Source organism: Dryobates pubescens, chromosome 23 (genome assembly GCF_014839835.1).
Source record: "Dryobates pubescens isolate bDryPub1 chromosome 23, bDryPub1.pri, whole genome shotgun sequence".
Lineage (NCBI taxonomy): Eukaryota > Metazoa > Chordata > Aves > Piciformes > Picidae > Dryobates > Dryobates pubescens.
Window position 1 is genome coordinate 15,884,697 of NC_071634.1, and position 22,329 is coordinate 15,907,025.

Consider the following 22,329-nt stretch of genomic DNA (forward strand, 5'->3'; position numbering starts at 1 on the left):
TCCAGTGGCACCCCTCTCATTCCCCCCAGATGTTGCACCCACTCTCCAGGGCCCCCTCCAGCACCACACCCTGCTCTTAGCCCTGCCCTGCCCATCCCACAGCGCACCTCACAGCTCAGGTACCCCCTGCTCACCCAAAACACTGCATCTTTGTCCCAGGGCCCCCCTCCCCAGCACCACACCCTCTCCAACCCTTCCTAGCCCAGCCCTGCACTCCCCAGCACTGCCCTCTCTACATCCCTAGTGCACCCACAGTCCTGCCCCCAGGATTCCCCCCAGCACTGCACCCCATGTGCAGCCCCTGAGTACATCCCCTCATCCCCCCAAACCCTACAGCTGCACCCCCCAGACTACAGCCCTGCTCCTGGAGATGCTTTGTGGCTGGGGGGGTGGGGGTGCTCAGCACAGCCTTCAGCCACCCACCTCCAGGTCCCCAGGAACAACCCCAGCCCCAGCAGGAACTCACTGCAGGGATTTTCCACAGTTTTATTCAAAAAATAAACTTGAGCAGGGCAAGGGATATTAAGTTAGGGGGAGGGGGATGAGGTGGGGCACGGGAGCAGGGCTGTGCTCCAGGGGTTGGGGGGGCAGCACCCACCCCCAGCCCCTACCTCCTCTTGTCCTTGATGCTGTAGTGCAGCAGGAGCGGTGCAGGCTGCAGGGCAAACAGAGGGAGGTCAGACACCCTGTACCCCATACCCTCGCCCCCATAACAGGCCCCCTCAATACCCCCCCTCCCAAGCCCATGGGTGGGCAGAAACCACCTTTCCCTGCAGGGGAGTCCCCCGGGCTGTGCCATGAACTTGTCCAACCCCTTCTGGGCTCCGTCCCCACCCCACGTGGGGACACTGTGCCAGCGGGGGGTGTGCCAGGCACTGCATCGGCAGAGGACACGGAGCAGCCCCAAACCACCGGCTCCCCACTCCTGCAGCTACTGCCCAGTAAGAATCCGCCCTGGACAGACCCTGCTGAGCACCCCCAGCCTGGGAGGGGCCGCAGAGGCGCCCACCCCTCCGGCTGATGCCCACCTTGCCGAACCATCGTGATAGCCAGAGCTGCTTCATCGTCATGTGATCGGGGAGGGCCTCGTTGTTGAACAGGATCTGCACCTACGGATGGGGGATGTTGAGCCGGGGGGCACACGATGCCCACCCGGGCACCCCCCAGCCCCCACACTCACGTGCTGCAGGGGCAGCCCCAGCCGGTGGCACAGGACCCTGCGCAGGTGCCGGATCTGTGCCCGCACGGAGCACCTCACGTACTTCTGCTGCAAGGGGCAGAGCAGGGGGCAGGGGTTGCAGGCACCGCGGCCCTGCGGGACCGGCGCGAGGCCCCGGCTGCCCCCTGCCCACGCTGCTGGGGACCCCTCCCCGGCAACGCAGGCTGTGGGCAGAGCCAGGGGGCTGGGAGCCCACGGACCCCAACTCACCTGCAGCACGGCCTTGCTCTTGTCCTTGCTGGAGCTGCAGAGGGGAAAGAAGGGGCAGCCGGACAGCTCTGGTGTGGGGGGCTGCCCACCGAGCACCTTGCTGGGCACAGCCTGGTGCGGAGGTGCCCCCTGCCTGCCCACCACACGCACACAGAGCTGGTGACAGCTGGGTGACAAAGGCTGAGGCAGCCATCGATTGGTCCCAGCCCCAGGGCTGCTGTGTATTGACTGCTGTCAGAGCCGGCAGGCATCAGTCCAGCCCCTGCTGTGGCACCTACCATCACTGGCAGCTGCTGGGCACAGCTGCAGCAGCTCCGGGGGGGAAGTGAGAGACCTCCCAGCTCAGCTGGGTCCCCCTTCTCCCAGGAACACAGTGTTAGGAGTACAGGATGCTGCAGTGCCCTGAGCAGGGGAGAACTCCCGGTGCTGCCCTGAACCCCCACTGTGCCAAGGGTTACTGCCAACCCCAGAGGGCTGCCACGGCCCTGGCACTCACCTCTGCTTCTCCAGGCAGAGCGAGACGTGCTCGTCGTAGCGGAAATAGTGTGCACGGGAGTGGTCGAAGGTGCTGTAGGGGAGCCCCATGGGGTCGCCCCCAACTGTGTCTGCGAAGATGGGAAGGCAGGAGTCAGCCCACCCCTGCCCCACCAGCACCGCTCCAGATGGCTCCTGGAGACCCTCAACCCTGGATCTGACTCCTCTCTCCCTGGCTGGCTACCCCCAGTCCCTCGGGTGCCCCCCGCCCCCCGCGTGCCCACCCTCGCTGCTGGGCTGCGTCACCCGGTCGAGGCCACGAGATTGGTAGAACTCCCGGATCCTCTTCTCTTCACCTGCGGGTGAGAAGCAGGAGCTGCTCAGGGACCCTGTCTTATCTCACAGCTCCCCCCACCACAGCACCCAGAGCTGGTGGTCCCTGGGCTGCCCTCAGCCCACCCTATTGCTCCAACCCTTGGCTTGGCAGATGGCACAAGACACCCAGATCTGACCCTCCCCCCAGACATTTGCCTGCGCTGGGGGTCTACACCAAACCCCTGCTGTGAGCCCAGGGGCTCTGTCCCCACCCCTGTCTCTGTCACCTCCCATACCTTTCTTCACTTTCCACACTGGGTGTTTGCTGTGCCCCCCCCCGACTCCAGCCCAGACCCTCTAGGGGTGACACTTCCACAGAGATGTCCCCAGTGCTGCCCCCTCCTCAGAGACTAATCTGGAGCCCTCCCCGTGCCCTGCTTTGCACCCACCCCCAGCACTCCCCAACAGGTCACAGTGATGTCACGCAGTGCCTGGCCTCACTGACACTGCTGCAGGCAGCCCTGGTCACACAGGTCTTGTCCCCACCGACCCAGTCAGGCTCCAGCAGCTGCCACAGACACAGCAGTGTTTTGACAGCCCTGACCCACGGACAGTCTCCCCCCTCCAATAAGCAAGTGTCCCCTCAAAATGTCCAGATCTTAGAATCATGGAATTGTTTTGCTTGGAACAGACCTTTAAGATCATTAAGGCCAACCCTTAACCCAGCACTGCCAGGGCACCACAGAACCATGGCCCTCAGCACCACATCTGCACAGCTCTGCAACCCTCCAAGGATGAGGACACCACCACTGCCCTGGGAAGCCTTGGCCAGGGCTTGACAACCCTCTAGGTGAAGAAATTGTTCCTCATGTCCAACCTAAACCTCCCCTGGTACACTTGAGGCTATTTCCTCTTGTCCTATCACTTGTTCCTTGGGAGAAGAGACCAACCCCCACCTGGCTCCAACCTCTTTTCAGGGAGTTGTAGAGAGCCAGGAGGTCTTCCCTCAGGCTCCTTTTCTCCAGGCTGAACAAGCCCAGTTCCCTCAGCTGCTCCTCACGAGACTTGTACTTTAGGCCTTTCACCAGCTTGGCTGCCCTTGGCATGCCCCAGCACCCCAATGTCCTTCTTGCAGTGAGGAGCAACTTCCTTGTGACTCCCCCAGCTCCTCCCCACACGGCTCCACAGGACACTGGTGCCAGCAGGCCCTGCTCCCCCACCCCATGCTCAGGACACTCACTCTCCTGCAGGCCAGGCACCAGCTTGTAGACGATGTCCTGCATGACTCGGTCCAGCTTGAGGTTGAGCAGCGGCTGAGTCTCGTGGATCTTGGTGTTGCACATGGGGCAGTACTTGCTGGTCTGCAGGTACTTGACGATGCAGCTCTTGCAGACTGCAGCCAGAGGGAGTGGGCATCAGGGAGGCAGTGACACAGCCCCACCCCCCCAACACCTCCTGCTCTCTCGGGGGAAACGTTGCCCTGGGCCCTTTGGGCAGAAGCCGCAGTTCCCGGGGCAGTGGGCTCTGCCATCCCCAGCCTGGTGGGACCCCCTGGACTCCAGGGCTGCCAGCATCCCCATGCTGGGACTCACATGTGTGCAGGCACTCAGTGATGGTGGTGGCGTCGATGAAGTACCCAGCGCACAGGCAGCACACGATGTGCTCGTTCAGCTCCTTCATCTTCACCTTCACCTCCTCCTGCCGAGAGGCCTCACCGTCACCCACTCCCTGCCTGCCAGGCTGGCACCCTGCCGGGCACCCTGCACACCCCAGGCTCTCACCCTCTGCAGCAGCTCCTGCCCACCCCACCAGCAGCAGGAATCCCCAAGGGGAACATGGGTCTGGGGGTAGCTCCCACCCAACACTGATGGAGGGTTCCCCAGGGTGGTGCAAGGGGATCTGGCCTTGCCCTGTGCCCTGCCACGCCCTGGGCCCCAGCTCGCCCATGGCCTCATAGTCTGGCCTCGGGGACCTCTGTGGAGCTGCCACTGTGACAGAATGAAGGGACAGGGCTGGTGATGGCCTCTCCCAACTGTGAGGGATCTGCAGGGATGAGGCTGCCTGGACCCTACAGCCCCAGAAAGCCCAGCCCCACAGAGCCCTGCCCAGCCCTACACAGCCCCACAGAGCTGCCCAGCACAGCCCCACAGAGACCAGTGCCACAGAGCGATCTCAGAGTCAGTCAGCCCAGCCCTACACAGCCCAACTCAGCCCCATGGCCCTAAGCCCCAAAAAGCCCAGCAGAACCCCAGAGCCCAGCTGAACCCCCCAGAGCCCAGCTGAACCCCAGAGCCCAGCAGAACCCCAGAGCCCAGCTGAACCCCAGAGCCCAGCTGAACCCCCCAGAGCCCAGCAGAACCCCAGAGCCCAGCTGAACCCCAGAGCCCAGCTGAACCCCAGAGCCCAGCCGAACCCCAGAGCCCAGCCGAACCCCCCAGAGCCCAGCTGAACCCCACAGCCCAGCTGAACCCCCCAGAGCCCAGCTGAACCCCCCAGAGCCCAGTAGAACCCCCCAGAGCCCAGCTGAACCCCCCAGAGCCCAGCTGAACCCCACAGCCCAGCTGAACCCCACAGCCCAGCTGAACCCCACAGCCCAGCTGAACCCCCCAGAGCCCAGCTGAACCCCCCAGAGCCCAGCTGAACCCCAGAGCCCAGCCGAACCCCAGAGCCCAGCTGAACCCCCCAGAGCCCAGCCGAACCCCAGAGCCCAGCTGAACCCCAGAGCCCAGCTGAACCCCCCAGAGCCCAGCAGAACCCCAGAGCCCAGCTGAACCCCAGAGCCCAGCTGAACCCCCCAGAGCCCAGCTGAACCCCCCAGAGCCCAGCTGAACCCCAGAGCCCAGCCGAACCCCAGAGCCCAGCTGAACCCCCCAGAGCCCAGCTGAACCCCCCAGAGCCCAGCCGAACCCCAGAGCCCAGCTGAACCCCCCAGAGCCCAGCTGAACCCCAGAGCCCAGCCGAACCCCAGAGCCCAGCTGAACCCCAGAGCCCAGCTGAACCCCCCAGAGCCCAGCCGAACCCCAGAGCCCAGCTGAACCCCCCAGAGCCCAGCTGAACCCCAGAGCCCAGCCTCACAGAGTCCTACCCAACCCTGCTCAGCACCAGAGGCCAGCGCAGCCCCACGGAACTGCCCTGCTCAGCCCCAAAGAACCCAACTCAGCCGCACGCAGGGCACCGGACAGGGCAGGTCCTGACCCACCTGCGCCACACCCCAGTGCCTGACTCCGCCCCCGTAGCATTCGCCCCGCCCCGCTCCATTGGCCCCGCCTCCCGCGGCGTGGGCCGGTCCCGGCACATGCGCGGAGCGTCCGCGCGACGCTTGCGCGTCCCCCTTCGCCCCCCTGGCGGCGCGCGGCGGCTTCTTCCGCCCACGCATGCGCTGCCCCGGTGCCGCCACCCGCAGCCGCCCGCCGTCGCTCGCCTCGTTCCGGAGCGGGTCCATCTTGTAGACGGCCTGGAGCTGGTTCCGCAGCCGCATGGCGATCGCCATCGGGCCCCCCTGAGGAGGCGACGCCATCTTAGAACCTCCTCCGCCTCCACGCTCACTTCCGGGTTCGGGGCGGGGCCGCCGTCCCTGGCCGTCCGCGCCGTGACTACGGCTCCCGCCGGGCACCGCGCGCCGCGGGGAATGATGGGAATGGACGGGCCGGCGCGCGGCGCGGCTGCCCCCTGCTGGGCACTGCGGGGAGCGCGGCCCCGCGAAGAGGCGCTGGCCCCGGTGCTGACCTTGGCCGCCATGCCGAGGCCTCACCCCGCCCCACAGGGAGATTCCAGAACCACGACAAGGGGTCCTCGGCCTCCTCGGCCGTGACCTGGCGGTCACCGCCTCCCTCCTACGGGCCCACCCTGGGCACAGCTGTTCCACCGTCCCCCCCCAAGACTGTGCTGGCCAATAGCGGGGAGCGCTTTCTTTGACAGACAGCAGCTGCTGCCAGTGGGAGAGGCACACGCGCTGTGCCGCGGGCCGCCACTAGAGGGCAGCGCAGCACCGCGGGGGGTGCGGCGGAGCACGGGCTCTGCGGGGCCCCGCGGTGGTCCCGGACCGGCCCCTCCCTGCCTCCGCCCGCTGCTGGCTCCGCTGGCCCTGTGGGCCCGTCCCGCCCTGACCAGGCCCCTCACAGTACCCCGTTGTCCCGGTGGCACCGGTCCGGCCTCTCCCAAAGCCTCACTGTCCCGGGGAGGGCTGCCCTCTGCGAGGGTTCGGCAGGGCTGTCCGGGGGCGCTGGTCCCCGTGGGCTCCGTGGGGCCGTGCCCTCGCCATGGCCCCACGCCGTGCAGGGCCGGCTGGGGCAGCGGAGGGTGCGGGGAGACACTGCGGGGGGAAGCAGTGGGCTGGGGCGACGCAGTGGGTCCGGGGGCTGTACTGGAGACTGCGGGGCTTGTACTGGTGAGAGGGGGACAGAGGCTGTTTTGCGGGGTGGGAGATGGAAGTGGCTGGGTGGAGGATGTAGGGGGCTCGGGGTGCAGGGTGCAGGTCTCCGAGCTAGGGGAACGGTAGGTGATGGGGACCGGGGTGCGAGGGCTTTGCTGGAGGTGGGAGTGGGGGCTCGGGCTGGGGTCAGCGGTGTCGGAGCTGCTGCTGGCACTGGTGGATCGAAGGGTATCAGATCGGGGGCTGTCAGGTGTCGTGGTGCTGGGTAGGAGTCGAGAGGTGCCAGGGGACTGATGGTTCGGGCAGTTCCAGGGTGCTTGGTGACAGCTTGCTGGGTGCCAGGGGGTTCTGGCGCTTTGGGGAGTGCCAGGGACCTGGGTGCCCGGGTGCTGGCGAATCAGGGGGTGCCGGGGATTCCAGGTGCCAGGGGTGCTGAGTGTCAGGGTGCCGACGGGTCTGGGGCTACAACTTCAGGGGGTGCCGAGTGCCGGGGGACTGCGTCGAGGGCTGCCGGGTGCCGGCGGGTCGAGCTCCCCGGCGCAGCGGCGGAGCCTGGAGCCACGCTAATGGAGGTGATTGGATCAGGGCTCTGGAGGGGAAGGAGCGGCCCCGCTAATGCAAAGCAGAGCCCGTTAAGGGCCGTAATGGCTCGTTATGGCCGCGGTTATTGCTCCAATCCCAGCAACAAGTGTCGTCTGGGGAGGCGGCGAGGGCAGCCGGCGGGGCAGGCTGCGGCACCCCTGGGACACCGGGTCGGCCGGGTTGGGGAGCAGGCAGGGGCTGCTACACCGGGATCCCCAGGCTGAGCTGCGGGTTGGGAGCGGGTGGGGAGTGCCACACCGAACCCCCGGGAAGATGCTGGGACCCGCGGACTGGGGCTGATGTCCATGACCATATCACCCCGCTCTCCGCTTTCACCACCCTGTGCTCCCGGTGGGCTCTCAGTAAGCGATTAAACACCGGCAGAGCCCATATGATGCCACCTTCCCTGGCCCAGGCTAAGCCCTGTTAGGGAGCTGCTGGCACCAGTACCACGCTGGCTACCATGGCTGGGGCTCAGCTGGGCAGAGGCAGAGCTGATATGCTTCGACTTTTCCAACCTAACCTATTCTGTGATTCCATGACGGGGGGCTCCAGCCCAGCTGTGCCAGGGCTGTGACCTCTGATCCCCTCAGCTGAGCATACAGGGCCAGGGTGCCTCCAGTGCAGCTGGGAGCAGTGGCGATGTGGCCCGTGGGTGGCCTGGCACTGTCCCTGCTACCACCAGCTTCCCTGGCTGCAGCCATCCTCTTAGCTTGAGTGCTCCTCCATGGAGCCAGATCCTGGTCCTGGTCCTTGTCCCAGTCCCAGTCTCAGTCAACTCAGGTCCTCCTGGTTCTGGTCCCAGTCGTGGTCCTTGTCCTGGTATTGCTCAGCTCATCTGAACTCAGGTCCTCCTGGTCCTAATCCTGATACTGGTCCAAATCATCTCAGCTTGTCCTGGTCAGAGCATCTGTATCCCAGCCCCTGTCACCTCAGTCACCTCACTGACCGCAGTGTGTCTTGGCCCCCCATGAGCGACTGGATTTGTTCAGCCTGGTCCTCTAAAGAACAGCGAGCACCAGTTGAGCCTCAGTGTTCTCCATTGTGTCGCCGCAGTGTGTCCTCTCTGTTCCTGTCCTCTGCCGGAGGCTGAGTGCAGTGCGTGGCCGAGCCCCAGCACTTTCAGTCCTGAGTGCAGGGAAGGGAACGCACCGGGAGCTGCAGGAGCCTCGCCGGTGCCGAGCCGCCCGCGGGTAGGGGCGGGCGGATCCAGCCCCCCCACCTCGGTGTGACCGCGGCATTCGACTCGCCCGCCCCCAGGCCTGTCCCCGCCGGGAAGGAGGAAGGAACGAGGCAGGGGCCGAGGTGACCCCTCGCCGGGGAGGGTCCGGCCCCATCTGTACCTGCCCGGAGCTGTTCCTGGGAGGGGCGGCCGAGGGGTCTGCAGCAGGCGGCGGGGGTCACAGCCGGGCCAGCAGCCCTGGGGCAGGAAGGCGGCGCTCACCACCGGCACCGCACCCGGCGCTGGCACCGAGCCCGGCACCACACCCAGCACTGGCACTGCTGCGGCACCAGTACTGCACCCAGTACCGTGCCCAGCACCATTCGCGAACTTGGAAAGGGCACTACACCCCACACCCAGCGCTGGCATTGCAGGGGCACCAGCACCACACCTTACTGACCAGCATAGGCACCTCACTGAGCACCAGCAGTGCACCGGGCACCAGCACTGCACTCTGTCGATCACTGGCACCAGCAACAAGCTGAACACCACACCGAGCATCAGCACCAGCACTGGTCTTACATGGTCACCACAGCAGCACTGCCTGCTCTCTGCCAAGTCCTGTGCCCACCCTGTGCATGCCCTGTGTGTCCCTGTCCTTGGCCTAGGGCACCAGGATGTGTCGTTGTAGTGATGTCTCTGCCAGGAAGGAAGGGCCGACCCCTGGTGAAGGGGCACCAGGGCGGGGATGAGCATGTGCTGGCTAGCTCCACCACCAGTAACCCTTGGCTGGTGTAGGTCCCTACAGAATCCACGTATGACGGCAGAGGGCTTCTCATGCTTCAAGCACCCTCTTCACACCCCCCTTCATGCACAGGCCCAATGCAGGCAGCAGCTGGTCCCCCCACATCACCACCCACTGTCCTCTGTGCTGACACCTCCTGTGTGCCCCCCACACTCACAACAGCCTGACACCAGCAGTGCAAACCCTCAGGCTGGGTGAGGTGTGGGGTCTGCGGGGTGGCTTTGGCACTGCCTGAACTCTGGCTAGGAGTTCCTCAGTGCCAGAGCAGGGTGCCCACCCATGCTCCCCGACAATGCTGGCCACGGGGCCGGAGTGCCCGGCAACCCTTGTTCCTGGGGCCGTGCTCATCAGGCTGGCACACGTGAGGCCGCGCAGCTTCATCTCGCCGTGAATAATTGATGCCCGGGCGGCAGCCGGCTCTTCCCCCGGCCTCAACGCGGCTCCGGGGCCGGGCAGCCCGCGGCTTTTAGCAGAGACCTGCTCAAATATTCAGCTCCATTTCCGCTGCGCGGGGCCTGGGCGGCTCCTTCTGGTAAGCGCCTGCCGGGATGTTTTCCCGGCCGAGCCCCATGGCGGGGCCACGCGGGGCCGGGGCTGAGGTCGGACACACTCATGACTGCGGTGGGTGCAGGGCAGCAGCGCTCCGGCCCCGCCAGTGCTGGGCTCCTGTCCCGGTGTCACTTCGCCATGGCCAGAGACGCTGTCCCAGCCCCACTCCGGCCCCACACGCTGGGTGCTGGCCCTTCTCCAGAGTGGCAGGACCACGGCAGGTCGGTGCCAGCAGGTGCCAAGGCCGGGCAGGGCGGGCAGGGGGCCGCGGGGGGGAACTGGGCGGTTATGGACTCAACTCCTGCCTAATGCACCTGATTGGATTTGCAGAATGCAATTACTTGCCCTCGGCCTTTGATAACGAGGTTCTGAGCGACGGTTTCTGTCAGCGGCACCGCGGCAGCCACAGCCGCTGGCACCTGCTGACACCCCGGCCCGCGGGGACGGGCAGCAGCGGCCCCCACAGCCCCTCATAGGACGGGACCCTACAGCAGGCCCCTGCCCAGCATGAGGAGGCAATGGGGGTGGGGGTGCGGGCACCCATACGACCACCCAGCAGAGCGCAGGAAAGAATTCCAGTTTGCCTGGCCGTGGCTTCCATACACCGATACCGGCCCCGCTGGGCCAGGGCAGAGGGGAGCATGGCACCCTGCTCTGGCACTGAGCCCAGGGAGATTCGTGTCCCGCCCCTCTGTCCCCTTTTTCTGCCCAGGGGTCCATTGGGTAGATTTGCAGGGAGAGCCTCACGCCGCGACCCCAGCTCGGGCTCCGAGCACCCAGTGGGACAGGAGGACTGTCCGAACCTCCTGCTCCGCTATCCCCCACCTCGGAGGGCTGCAGCCCGGGGACGCCCACCGGGAAGCTGCCCCCGCAGCAGCTCGGGGCCAGCGTCACCCTGCAGCCACCCGCGTGTCCCCGTTGCATCCAGCTCCTCCCTGAGGACGTTGCGCAGACGCCGACGGCCACGGTGACGTCCGTCGGGGCCCCGGTAGCCGGCGGTCCGGCTGCGGCGGTGGCTTCTCGCCATGCGCGGTACTGCCCCGGCGACCTCATTCCGTCCCCGTCTCGTCCCTCACGGTGGGTCGCGTCCGGGATCGTGCCCGCCGGCTGCCACCCGCCTCACCCCGCGCACCCCGGCCGGGTGCCGGCGCCCACCCCGGGGCGGGCGCGGGGGGCACCGGGAGTGTTTCATGCGGTTAAGAAGTGTCTGATTGAGGCAGGAGGCGCCAGCAGCTCCCCCGGGAGCCGCAAGCCAAGGACTGGAGGACCAAATGCAGGCTAAAGTAATCCAATCTGGGCTGGCTTCATCTAATTAGCCCAGAATTAACCCAGCAGCCAGAGAGGAGCTGACTGTCCCTACAGTTTGCCAGCGGGTTTGGGGGGAAGCGGGAGGAAGAAGGGGACGTCCAGCGGTAATGAGATTACTGGGGGGAGCGGGCGGGAGCGGGCGCTTGGCAGCATCTCGCCGGTGGTAACGTGGGGCCCTTCCAGGCCTTCGACACTTAATTGCCGTGCGCTGGCCGGTGCGCGGGGAGGCAGCTGCCGGTGGTGAGGGGCAAACAGGGACCCCTTTGAATGACCCCTGCCCCGGCAGCAGCACCTGAGCCCAGCAGGAGTGCCAGTGTGGAACAAGGACGCTGGCATGTCTGACATGCTGGGATGTGGCACCACGCAGCCGTGCAGCAGTGCTCGCTGCAAATGGCAGCCCCGGAGTGAGGGACTCGGTGAGAGACTGGTGATGAGGGGAATGGAGGACCCCAGGCACTTCTCAGGGTGGCTGAAGGGATGGTAAGTGCCACCCAAGAGACACCCCTTGTGGAGTGGGGCAGGGCAGACGCTGGTGTACTCACACTATTGACATCCAGGTCAGCAGTGACACTGATGGGACCCCCCACTGTGGAGCAGGGTGGGGGTCAGAACCTGGTGTGCCCATCTTGCTGCCTCCCAGGCTGGCTGTGCTGATGGCCAGGGGTCCTTAGGGATGCAGCTCTGGCTGCTGGCCCTTGAAGGAGCCAGTGCAGCTCCAGTAGTGGCAGGGCCCAGTGCTATGCTGGCCACAGGTAGAGCTCTGTGACTGAAGGCTGGAATTGAGCAAACACCCCGTCTTCTGCCATGTTCCAGACCTCCCTGACACTCAGGTGCCAGGTCACACTACCCCACTGCCATGGGGACATGTCCTTTGCATCCCACAGAGACAATGTGGGTGTAGGGCAGGGGGCCACACACCAGGGGCTGTGGCAGTGCACATTCTGGCTGAGGAATGGGGAGTGGTTTTGACCTGGGGCACTGTGTGGTCCCAGACCCCTCAGTGTGTGGGTGTAGGTGCCTGAGGTCTTGCTGCCCACATGGTGCCAGGCTGGGGACAGAGCTACGGGGAGCTAGGGGCCAGGGTACTACCTGTCTGTCCCCTCCCCCCCCGCCCCCCCCCGGGATGCTATCTGTCCCCCCCCACCTCAGGCTTCTTAGTGCCTTTGAGGATCCCAGGACAGGCAAGGGATCTCTAGTGGACTGAGGGCAGACAGGGCCAGAGCCACAATGAGATGACAGCAAGAGGTCCTTAAAGGGTGGCACCTTGCACACAGAGCCAGGGTGGCACAGGGCTCACCAGTTCCCCGGGCACCCTCAGCCTTTCCCTGCTAGCCTCTGGGGCGTGAGTATTCAGTGCTGGGATCCCACCTTGGGCGGGGGTCGGTCTGAGCACTCACTCAGCAGACTCCCGTGGGCACGGGGTGGACCGTGGGGCAGGCAGGCGCCGAGCGAGCCCGTGTCGCCCCCGGGCCCATCACCTGCCCCTCAATCCATCTCCCGGGACCGGCAGCATTCCAGCCCCTGGGCACGGCAAACATCTGCCTCTGTTCCAGGTTTAATTAACCTGATGCCGCCTCCCTCCCCCTGAACCCGGCATTTCCTCCCGGCCACCGCCACCGCGCCGGGCCCGGGCAGGCGCCGGCAGGGTTGCTGGCAGCACTGGCGTTGGTGATGATGTTAGTGCCATGCCAGTTGCAGCGGTAGTGCTGGTGCAGCGAGAGCACCCGTGACAGCTGTGCCCTTTGGGACCACGGCAAGCCCCCCTGCCATGGCAAGCCCCGATCCGGTGGCTTTTCCAGGTTGGGCAGCCACAGCCGCCCTGTGAAGCAGGAGCACCGGGCAGGTTTTTCCTGGCACCTGCCAGGCTATGAGCAGGAAGCACTGGGAAATGTCCGGGGCTCAGCTTGGCACAGCTTGTGCTGAGGCACATGGAGACTCCCACCCTGGCACAGGACTCCAGGGAGGGGCAAGCTCCCGGCATGGCACAGCTGGCTTGGCACAGCATCAGCATCACATCGTCACCCCATGCCGTCCAGCAACCGTGCCCCTGTACAGGTCCGGTGCCCATGACCGACTCCCCAGAGGAGCTGTGTGTGCGGGGACCGTCACTCCACGCTGCAGCTGGTCCGCCCAGTGCCCCCAGTGTCTCCGGTGCGTGCAATGCCCCACGGGTGAGGCAGCTGCAGCTCCCGGTGCCGCCGTGATTTACAGGCGCAGGCCCCGGTAATGTCATTTGCCCCAGACCGGTGGCGCCAGGGTGACCGGGCGGTTGCCCCCTTCCCGCCGGCCCCTGCCCCGAAGCCGTGACCCTCTGCCCGCCCGGGAGCTGCAACCCCCAGCCCGGCAGCCGCCGGGAGCGATCTGCCGCCCCACGGGCCGGACCCATTGCGAACAGTGCGGCTGTTGCGATAGTCACCAGGAGGCCGTGCCCGGCCCGTGCCGACCTGTAGTGGCTGTTACTGCCCCGGGTGGCACCGTCGCACTCCGGCCCCGATGCCCTGGTGGGGCAGCGGCCGGGCCCTCTCCCGTGAATCAGGTCCCTACAGGACTGGGCTGGGCTCCGTGCTACCGGCAACGGCGAGGAGGGACCGAGGTCCGTCGCTCGGGACGGCGGTCTCAGTGGAACAGGGATCCGTGTCTCAGGAACGGCAGGGACGGGGAACCAGGATCCGTGCCCCGGGAACGGCGGGATATATCACCCGGGATCAGCGGGACAAGGGGACCAACCCTTGCACACCGGGAACAGCGGGGCGGGGAGACCGGGGTTTATCATTCAGGAACGGCAGCTTCGCAGAAAATGGGGTCGGCTCTACCGAGAATGGCGGGTCCGGGGGAAACGAGATCCCCGGCCCGGGAACGGAAGGCCGGCGCGAATGTCTAGAAATGTGTGTTACATCGATATTTCGAAACGGCGGGCTCCTGGGAACCGGGTATGTGATACCGGCAGCGGCAGGTCAAAGGAAGTAAGGTTCTTAACACCGGGAACGACGGGTGTGTCCGAGCCCCGGTAACGGCGGCTCGGGGGAACCGGAATCTGTGTCCCCAGGAGGGCAGGTCCCGGCTACTGTTAACGGCGGATAGGTCAATGTCGTGGGAACGGAAGGTCGGGGAAAGCGGGGTTCGTACCACCGGGAGCGGCATATCGGTCTGAGCCTCTGGAGCGGTGGCTCCGGGGCCGCGAGGTCCATTAGCTCCGCAGTGGACGGGCTCGGCGGGGTTGGGCTCGGTGCTTCCGGACAGCGGCGGCTCTGGGGAACGGCTGTCCCCGTGAATGGCAGGCGTGGGGCTGGTTCGTACTCTCTGTTATCGGTGCGCCCGGGAGGATGGGAGTAGGGCCCCGCCGGGCGCCCCGACGCCACCAGACACTTCAACGGAGGGCGGAGTGCTGTCCGGTATCGCGGCGGCGGTGGTTTCGGTGGTCCCCGCGTCGCTGCTTCGTTGCTGCGAGCCGTCCGGCGGGGAACGGGACCCGAGTGCGGCGGAGCCAGGGAGCGCCCCGGGGGCAGACGGGACTCCGCGCACTCGGAGCTCGACGGGCCCGTCTGCCCCGGGATCCGGTGCGAGAGCCTCAACAGGGTCGGGCGGTGGCGGAGCAGGGGGGGGAGGGGTGCCCGGTGTCGGGGCGTGGCCCCGGGATGCGCGAGCTCCCGCCCTCGGGGGGCGCGGGTCTGTCAATCACGGGTGGCGGCCGCCAATCAGGGAGCGGGCGGCCGGGATTTTGGCAGGTCCAGATGGAGCGGGGCAGAAAAGCATTCGCCACCGGGGCCCGCCGCGCACCCGCGCTCCCGCGCCGGGGCCGCCTGCAGACGCGGGCCATGCCCCGAGCCCGGCCACAGCCCCGGACCCTGTCCTGGCCCCACTGGGACCACATCGGGCACCCTACACCAGCTGCCTCTGCTCCCGCCCCCGCCCGCTGTCGCCCGCCACCGCCGCCGCCCGCAGCCGCCCCCCGCCGCCCCCTGGCCATGCCCGCGCCCCGGCAGCGGCTTTGAGCTTGTCCGGGCGATGGAGGCTGCGGTACTGGGTCGGGAGGGCGGCGGGCAGGGACCCCCGCACCACGAGCCCATCAGCTTTGGCATCGACCAAATCCTCGGCGGTGCCGAGCCCCCGGTATCGGCCCGAGCGTCGGGGGAGTCCGACTACGGACTCTACGGCGGCGGCTACGGTCCCGCTTGCTCGCTCGGTTCCTACAACCTCAACATGAGCATGAACGTGAGCGTCAACGTGACCCCCGCGCCCGCCGCACCGCCCGCCGGGGTCATCCGCGTCCCGGCGCACCGGCCTGCGCCCGCCGCTCCGCCCGCCGCGCCTCCGCCGGTGCCCGGTCTCTCGGGGCTCACCTTCCCCTGGATGGAGACGACGCGCCGCATCGCCAAGGACCGTCTCTCAGGTGAGCGAGACGGGCTTCCGATCGCTACTGACGGCTACCGACGTCTCTGGTGGCTCCGACGGTTCCTGTCGGCGCGGCGAGGCAGGAGCCAAACGGGGTCGGAGCTGGAGCGGGCTGGCCGGGGCTGGCGGAGACCGACCGCTTTTCGGCTCCCGCAGCGCGGGGTCCCCGCCCTGCTCCTCTGCGCCGGTCGCTGCCGAGCCCCGGTCCAGACTTCCACTGCCGCGTGAAGCGGCCACCGTCGCGGCCCGTGGAGAGTGGCTCGGGGCTGGCACAGGTACCGACAGCTCTGTCGCGGTCCTGCTCCGGCTCCCGGAGGCTCCGGCCGGCTCCGGCTGAGGTCTTGCTCCGGCCAGCAAGGAGTCGAGCCATGCTTTAGCCTCGGGTTCTGCTCCGTGTCCAGTCGCATCCCCGGGCCCAAGGACACCCATAAGGGGAAGCTCCTGGGGCTGCGGGGTGCATGCTCTGCCTAGAGCAGGGCGTGGGGTGGGGGTAGTGGCTGTGATGGGAGTGGGATGCAAAACCCAGCTGGGTGTGGGGAGCCAGTGCCTCTGTCCCAGGAGACAGGGTCAGGTGGGGTGCCTGTGGGGCCTGGATGTGGGACACTGAGAGATGGGACTTGGAAACCCCACGTGCAAGGATGAGCACAGGACATGGTACCTGTGCTGTGGTAGAAGCTGGGAGTGGGTGCATGCCGGCAGGGGGTGGGTGGTGATGCAGGTGCTGGGGAGGCAGTGAAGGGTTCCAGGGCTGCTGGTGGGGCCATTGGAGCACCCAGTGCTGGGGTGAGGATGGTGGTCACTGCACCCCAGAGCAGAAGGTGCAGGGTGCTGAGGGTGGGAAATGCATGTCAGGCACAGATGAGTGCTGGGGGGCTCTGGCCTGGCTCAGCTCGGCTCAGCTCCTTTCCAAGATGGCGGCACTGCCACGTCTGCAGTGAGCAGCTCCATGCGGGGATGAGGCCGGGGGCCGCGCGGGGCTGGGGGACGAGCACCAAGCATTGCTTATGGGGGCTGCTGGGACTGTGCACGGGCACTGCCCAGGGGCAGCGGGGGCCCATCCCGGTCACCAGCAGAGCCATGTTCACCTCCCGGCCCACCCTGGCATGCCGGCGGTGACGAAGCACCGCACCCGCGCAGGGGCGGCAGGTGACGTCCCTGTCTCCTGCCTGGCGCCAGCAGTGGGGTGGATGGGGAGGGCCCTCCCCGGCACGGGGTCTCCCAGCCGTGGCCATCACTCAGCACTGTGGCCTTGGGGTGGTCTGTAGGCTGTCAGCATCTGTTCGAGCGAGGGGCCGCCCCGCATGGGGAGGGGGCTTGAGAGCCTCTGTCCCCCCTGGCTGTGCGGCTCCACCTGCATCAATCGCATTCGCCTCCTTTGGCAGTCAGCCTGGCCTCCTGCCTGGGCGCGGGCAGGAGGGAGGGTCTGCTGGGTGCCAGGAGTTCCTGAGGCTCTTACGGGGTCTGCCCTACGCCGCTGCCATTATGGCCTCATGGCCTAGCCATTTGTAGCCCTTTCTGCACGGTGCCAGTGGTGCCGGTTCAGCCACAGGCCTGGCAGAGCAGGAGGCGAGTGGGAGCTGGGTGCTGTGCTTGGTCGAGCTCTTGCCTTCCTCCACACCCCTTCGCCTCCCTGACGCTGCTGGTGGTTCCAGCCTGCTGCTGTGTCCGGAGCTAGATGTGGCATACAGACCTTGCCGTTCCTGGCTCACGGCCTGGCTGGGCAAGGCCAGCCCCTTCCCTGGCCTCCATCCCTTCAATGCTGCTGGTGTGCCGAGGGAGATGTTGGCCACTTCCCTGAATGCTTCTGTGGGTCTCATCCCCTCCCTGGGGGGGCTGGGGAGCCTGGCAGTACCAGGGAGGCTCATATGGGGCTGTGGCAGGGCTTAATGTGGGAAAGGGTTGGTTTGTGCTGCCAAAAGCCTCACTGGCACTGCACCAGCCCTTGGACTGGGTGTTCCAACCTGCCTCACCAGCCCTGGTCACTGCCCACTGGGCTGGGGGACTGATGTGACTGTGTCTGTGGGGTGGGCATTGGCTCTTCTGCCATGCCTGGAGCTGTCTGGTGTGTCCCTGGACTGGGAGAGTTGGGGGACGATAGTGCAGGATTCCTCCTCACCTCTCTGCTAGGCATTGCTGGTGTCCCCCCTAGTGCTCCTTCTCCCAACGGCCCCTGCAGAGCTCCTCATTCCTATTGAGCCCCTGGAGCTTCCCAACCCCATCTGCCCCCGGCAGTTCCCTGTCCCTACGACCCTGAGCATCTGAGCTTCCCCCCTCGGGCTATGCCCACTCTACCCGTGCGGCAGCAGCGCTGGGCTGGGTGCTTTGCCCGTGACGCCCTCGGGCCGCCCCTCACCCCCGCTCTGCCCGCAGCGGCGCTGTCGCCCTTCACGGCGACCCGGCGCATCGGGCACCCCTACCAGAACCGCACGCCGCCCAAGCGCAAGAAGCCGCGCACGTCCTTCAGCCGGGTGCAGATCTGCGAGCTGGAGAAGCGCTTCCACCGCCAGAAGTACCTGGCCTCGGCTGAGAGAGCCACCCTGGCCAAGGCCCTCAAGATGACGGACGCCCAGGTCAAGACCTGGTTCCAGAACCGCCGCACCAAGTGGAGGTAATGGGGCCAGCCTCGCCGCAGCCTCCACTGTTCCCACACCCTGGCTCCTTTAAAGCAGCCTCCCCTCACCACAGCTCTGCCTCCTGGAAGAGGCTAGGCTGGGGTGCAATCGGGTGCCCATCCTCGTGGCACCCCTGTGCTCAGCTGTGTGAGAAACGGTGGTGCCAAGGGAGTGATGGATCTGCTGGGCTGGAGCTGTGGAGCAGTGCCACACTGGCACTCAGTGATGCCAGCAGCAGGATGGGCTGCAGGCAGGGGCTACTGGGCACTGCCACATCAGCACCAAGAGAGGGATGAGGCTGTGGGACAGTGCCACACTGGCACACAGTGGTGCTGGCAATGGGACAGGGCTGCCAGACACTGCCAGATCAGTGCACAGTGATGCCAAGTGATGGACAGGGCTCTGTGGGGGAGAGGCTGTGGAGCATTGCGACCTCAGCACAAGGGGGTGCCAAGAGAGGTGGAGCTGTGAGGCTTTGCTGTACTGGCACATAGTGGTGCCAGCAGCGGGACAGGGCTGCAGGGTGCTTCCAGACTGGAACACAGTGGTGCCAGAGGGGATGGGACTGTAGGACAGAGGTTGTGTGGCAGTGCCACCCGGGCACATGGCAGCACCGAGAGGTACAGGGTTGTGGGGCATTGATACCTTGGTATACAGCAGTGCCTCGGTAAGCAGGATGGGCTGTGGTGGGAGGATGTGGGGCCATGCTGCCCTGGCACACACAGTGGTGCCAGCAGTGTGCTGGGGTGCTCTTGGGCACGGGCAGAGGACGGGTGCTGAGGGGCCGTGTGTGGCACAGGCGGCAGACGGCGGAGGAGCGCGAGGCCGAGCGCCAGCAGGCCAACCGCCTGATGCTGCACCTGCAGCAGGAGGCTTTCCAGAAGAGCCTGAGCCAGCCGCTGCCCCAGGACCCGCTCTGCATGCACAACTCCTCCCTCTACGCCCTGCAGAACCTCCAGCCCTGGGCTGAGGACAACAAGGTCACCTCCGTCTCAGGGGTGGCCTCTGTGGTGTGAGGTCTCCATGGACGTCCTGGGAGTGGTGGAGGGAGCCCGGTGGGGTCTGATCCAAGCACCTCCAGCCTGCAGTAGGGAGGGGGCTGCTGCTTCCTGGAAGTATCTCTGTTGGCAGCCCACTCCCCACTGTGAGCCATCCCTCCTGGGCACCCCTCAGCCACCCCAAAAAGCTCCAGGTGGGTGGATGAGCCCCTGCTTGGAGCAGCCTTTCGATTGGACCCCACTTGGGGAGCCCAGACTTGGGCCCCCACACTCTGCGGTTCTCTGCAAGTCCAGCCCCCCTTCCCAGGGCCCCTGCTCTGGGGGCGTCTCCACAGGGGCTCCCTGCTCAGGACCTGCTGCCCAGCCATCGGTGCCTCTCCCAGCCTGTCCCTCCAGGGCAGCTGCAGCCCAGGACAAGCTGCACAGGGTGTGGGGTAAACCCCACCGTTCCCAGTGCTGGAAGCCCCCAGCCATCCTTGCTGGTGGCCATGACAGGGTCTGTGCCACCCGTACACACTTGCCTTATCCTGGTTGGAGTTTGCCAGCTCCGGCCCCGGGGCTTGAAGAGGAACTTGTCCCAGTGGCCCCCTCTCAGCGTGGGACAGACTGATGAACTGGGCTCCTTTGCTCCCCTGGGCAACCCCAGCTCTGCTGCTCCTGGCCCCTGCACCCACCAGTTTGCTGGCTCCCTGTGACATGGGCCTGGACGTGCCCCCACAGTAGCCTGAGATGGACTTGGGGTGCCCCCACATGCTCAAGGATTGCACCAGCCCCCCTCTCCCCCTGGCCTCTGCCCTCCAGACCCTGTTCATGTGTCCACACTCTGCCTGGGTCCAAATGGGACCTTGCTCTGCCATGACCCACAGCACATACGTAGGGAGGCAGAGGGGTTCAGAGAGAGGCTGAACCCCCCATTGTCCACCAAATACCTGCCCCTTTCCTTCCCTGGTGACCCTCTGAGTGTTCCCAGCTGGGAGTGGGGCATTGCTCCCTCCTCACTCTGCCAAGTGGTGCCTGGTCTCCGGGATCCACCCCCGGGCCGGTTCTGGCCAGGGTCCCGGGGTGATAATGGAGAGGAGGTGGGGGCAATAGCAACGACCTTGACCCTAAGCTTGACCTTGACACCCACCCTGCCTCTGTCCATGGTTCGGAAGGGGCCGATCGGGCCAAGCTCCTACCCGCCCCCTTGCCGTTGCCATCGGGAGGAGGCGGGCAGCCGGTGCCGGTTCCCCATCGGCGGGATTGGCTGCAGTTCCGTGACGCGGCCCCGTTTTACCGGGGGAGGGGGGATGGGTGTGGTGGGATTGTGGAATCGTTGCGGTGGAGCTGCCGGGATGAGCGCGGCCGAGAGCCGGCCCCGGTGCCGGTGGAGCGGTGAGGCGGTGCTCCGGGCCCGGGCCGAAGCTGCCGGTTACCGTCGGCTGCTACGTGCCCGTGCTGCCGAGGTGGAAGCCTTGCGCGGGGCCGTGGGCGCGTTGCACCGGCAGCTGGAGGGGCTGCGGGACCGGCGGAGCGGAGAGCTCGCCAAGTACCAGGTGAGGGGGTGGGCTGGGGAGACGGGAGGTTGGGGGGGGAGTTGGGAGCAGGCACATTGCTGGGGGTGGGGGCGGAATTTGAGGGGTGGGGAAAGTCCAGGCAGCGGTGCGGGGCCTGGACGGCCGGCGGGGTGGGGAGGAGTGGAAGGGCTGGGGAAGGGGGGAATGAAGATCCGGGGCCCGGGGAGGGGGGCGAGAGGGAGGGGGTCAGAATGGCGCTAGGGAGGAGGGTCCGTGTGGGCTTATAGGATGGGGGGAGAGGTGTTTGAGGTGCGGCTGGGGAGGGGTGGGGTCCGGGAATCTGGATAGGTTTGAGGAGAGGTGGGCAAAAGTGGGGCCGGGAATGAGGGTTGGGATCGGGTTGGGATCGGGTTGGGGAAGGCTAACAGGGATGTGGGGGAGGGACGAGAGGAAGCGGGTCAGGATGGGGCTGGGGAGGGGCGGGAGTGCAGGTGGGCTTACAAGATGGGGATGAATCTGAGGATGGAGGAGAGTCCGGGTGGAGCTGGCAGCGGGGTGTGCAAGTGGGGGCTGGGACGAGGCACTCGGGTGGGTCTGGGGAGTGGAATCCTTGAGGGGCGAGGGTCTGTGCGAGGCGGGCTGAGGTCGGGGGTGAGAGGGCTGTTTTAGGGTCCGTGAGGGGCAGGGGTCGGGCTAGGGTCCGGGGGTGCGTGCGGGGCAGGGATCGGGGCGGGGGTCCCGGGTGCAGCTGACGACCCGGCGATAGGAGCGGGTGGCGGAGCTGGAGAGGGAGATCGGCGAGGCAGAGGCGGAGATGGCCCGGTGCCTGCGGGAGTACCCGGCGCTGCTGCGGCTGCGGATGGCGCTGGAGGCGGAGATCGCCGCGTACCGGTACGCGGGGGCGGGGGGGCGGAATGGGGGGGGGGGGGGCGGCGGGGCCAGCGGGCGCGGGGCTCAGCCCGGGCCTGTCCCTTGCAGGGAGATGCTGGAGAGCGAGGAGCTGCGTCTGGGCTGCCTGGCTCCACCGTGATGGGATCCCGCACCCGGGACCCCGCACCACCGCGCCTCGTGGTCCCCTGAGATCCCCTACTCTCCCCCCGAACGCCCAGGCCGTGGGATTCCCGGACACGTTGGATTTCTCCAGACTCCTGGAGGCCCGGTGCTGCTGTCCCCCCGTGCCATGGCTCCCCTCGGACTCATGGATCCCCGGACCCCCGCAGAGCAGGGCCCGTGGGCTGCCCACTCTCACCAGCCTCTCCGGAGCAGCAGCGGGGCGGGGGGCCCGTCCCACCGAAGCACCTCAATAAAGCCCCGTGGCATTACCCGGAGCCGGCCTGTTTGTGTAGGGGGAGCAGCGACCCCCAGTCAGGTCCTGAGCCTGCGGCACTTCGGGGGCTGCGTCTCCGTAGGGACCTGGGTGCCGGGACCGTGCCCCGCGGGGCTGCAAGGTCTTGGTTCCCCCGGCCTGGCTGCAGCCCCTCGGCTCCTCTTTGGGCACCCTAGGGAGATGCCGAGTAGGGCACATGGCGAGGATCCGACCAGAGACACATGTTCGTTAGGGAAGCTGGTGCTGGCATGTGGACCCTGAGCTCCCTCATCATGACCATGCCCTGCCCCAGGACTAGGCAGGGATCCTCCACCCCTTGGTGAGGTGCAGCACATCTCTGGTGCTGCTTGTGGGGCTGGTGGGAGAGCTAATGAGAACAGGGGGGTCCAGGGTGCCCATCTGCCAGAGCAGGGGGGTGGGGACCATCCAGGTACCACCACTGGTGGAGCTCTGTGCAGGTGTGTGTGACACGCCCATCCTCAGCCCTGTGTAAGGACCCCAGGGCTGA

General features: G+C 66.7%; 3 protein-coding genes across 3 annotated transcripts; 2 read left to right on the forward strand and 1 right to left on the reverse strand.

The window, feature by feature from the left end:
• Positions 1-466: 466 nt before the first annotated feature.
• Positions 467-6,049, reverse strand: PCGF1 (polycomb group ring finger 1). Its single transcript, XM_054172192.1, has 9 exons — positions 5,640-6,049; positions 3,811-3,916; positions 3,459-3,611; positions 2,188-2,259; positions 1,926-2,034; positions 1,430-1,463; positions 1,181-1,267; positions 1,029-1,109; positions 467-655 (listed from the first exon to the last, which is right to left on the reverse strand). Exons 1-9 carry the CDS (start codon positions 5,733-5,735, stop codon positions 608-610), a joined length of 786 nt encoding a protein of 261 aa, XP_054028167.1. The 5' UTR covers positions 5,736-6,049; the 3' UTR covers positions 467-607.
• An 8,952-nt stretch (positions 6,050-15,001) lies between these two features.
• TLX2 (T cell leukemia homeobox 2) lies at positions 15,002-19,188 on the forward strand. Its single transcript, XM_054172112.1, has 3 exons — positions 15,002-15,386; positions 17,759-17,996; positions 18,800-19,188. The coding sequence occupies exons 1-3, from the start codon at positions 15,002-15,004 to the stop codon at positions 19,014-19,016; spliced, it is 840 nt and encodes a 279-aa protein (XP_054028087.1). The 3' UTR covers positions 19,017-19,188.
• Positions 19,189-20,112: 924 nt separating this feature from the next.
• On the forward strand, positions 20,113-21,813 carry LOC128898449 (alpha-internexin-like). The gene is made up of 3 exons (XM_054172305.1): positions 20,113-20,533; positions 21,261-21,385; positions 21,473-21,813. Exons 1-3 carry the CDS (start codon positions 20,141-20,143, stop codon positions 21,522-21,524), a joined length of 570 nt encoding a protein of 189 aa, XP_054028280.1. The 5' UTR covers positions 20,113-20,140; the 3' UTR covers positions 21,525-21,813.
• The last annotated feature ends 516 nt before the right edge of the window (positions 21,814-22,329 follow it).

What these genes read in the sequence shown, in the direction of transcription:
- PCGF1 (XM_054172192.1), bottom strand. Translation starts at nt 5,735, where the DNA reads ATGGCGTCGCCTCCTCAGGGGGGCCCGATGGCGATCGCCATGCGGCTG. An exon ending in CTCTGCCTGGAGAAGCAGAG is followed by an intron (nt 1,464 to 1,925) that starts GTGAGTGCCAGG and finishes TCCCCTCTGCAG; the next exon opens with CTCCAGCAAGGACAAGAGCA. An exon ending in TATCACGATGGTTCGGCAAG is followed by an intron (nt 656 to 1,028) that starts GTGGGCATCAGC and finishes TTTGCCCTGCAG; the next exon opens with CCTGCACCGCTCCTGCTGCA.
- TLX2 (XM_054172112.1), top strand. Translation starts at nt 15,002, where the DNA reads ATGGAGGCTGCGGTACTGGGTCGGGAGGGCGGCGGGCAGGGACCCCCG. An exon ending in CGCCAAGGACCGTCTCTCAG is followed by an intron (nt 15,387 to 17,758) that starts GTGAGCGAGACG and finishes CTCTGCCCGCAG; the next exon opens with CGGCGCTGTCGCCCTTCACG. An exon ending in AACCGCCGCACCAAGTGGAG is followed by an intron (nt 17,997 to 18,799) that starts GTAATGGGGCCA and finishes TGTGTGGCACAG; the next exon opens with GCGGCAGACGGCGGAGGAGC.
- LOC128898449 (XM_054172305.1), top strand. Translation starts at nt 20,141, where the DNA reads ATGGTTCGGAAGGGGCCGATCGGGCCAAGCTCCTACCCGCCCCCTTGC. An exon ending in GAGAGCTCGCCAAGTACCAG is followed by an intron (nt 20,534 to 21,260) that starts GTGAGGGGGTGG and finishes ACCCGGCGATAG; the next exon opens with GAGCGGGTGGCGGAGCTGGA. An exon ending in GCGGAGATCGCCGCGTACCG is followed by an intron (nt 21,386 to 21,472) that starts GTACGCGGGGGC and finishes TGTCCCTTGCAG; the next exon opens with GGAGATGCTGGAGAGCGAGG.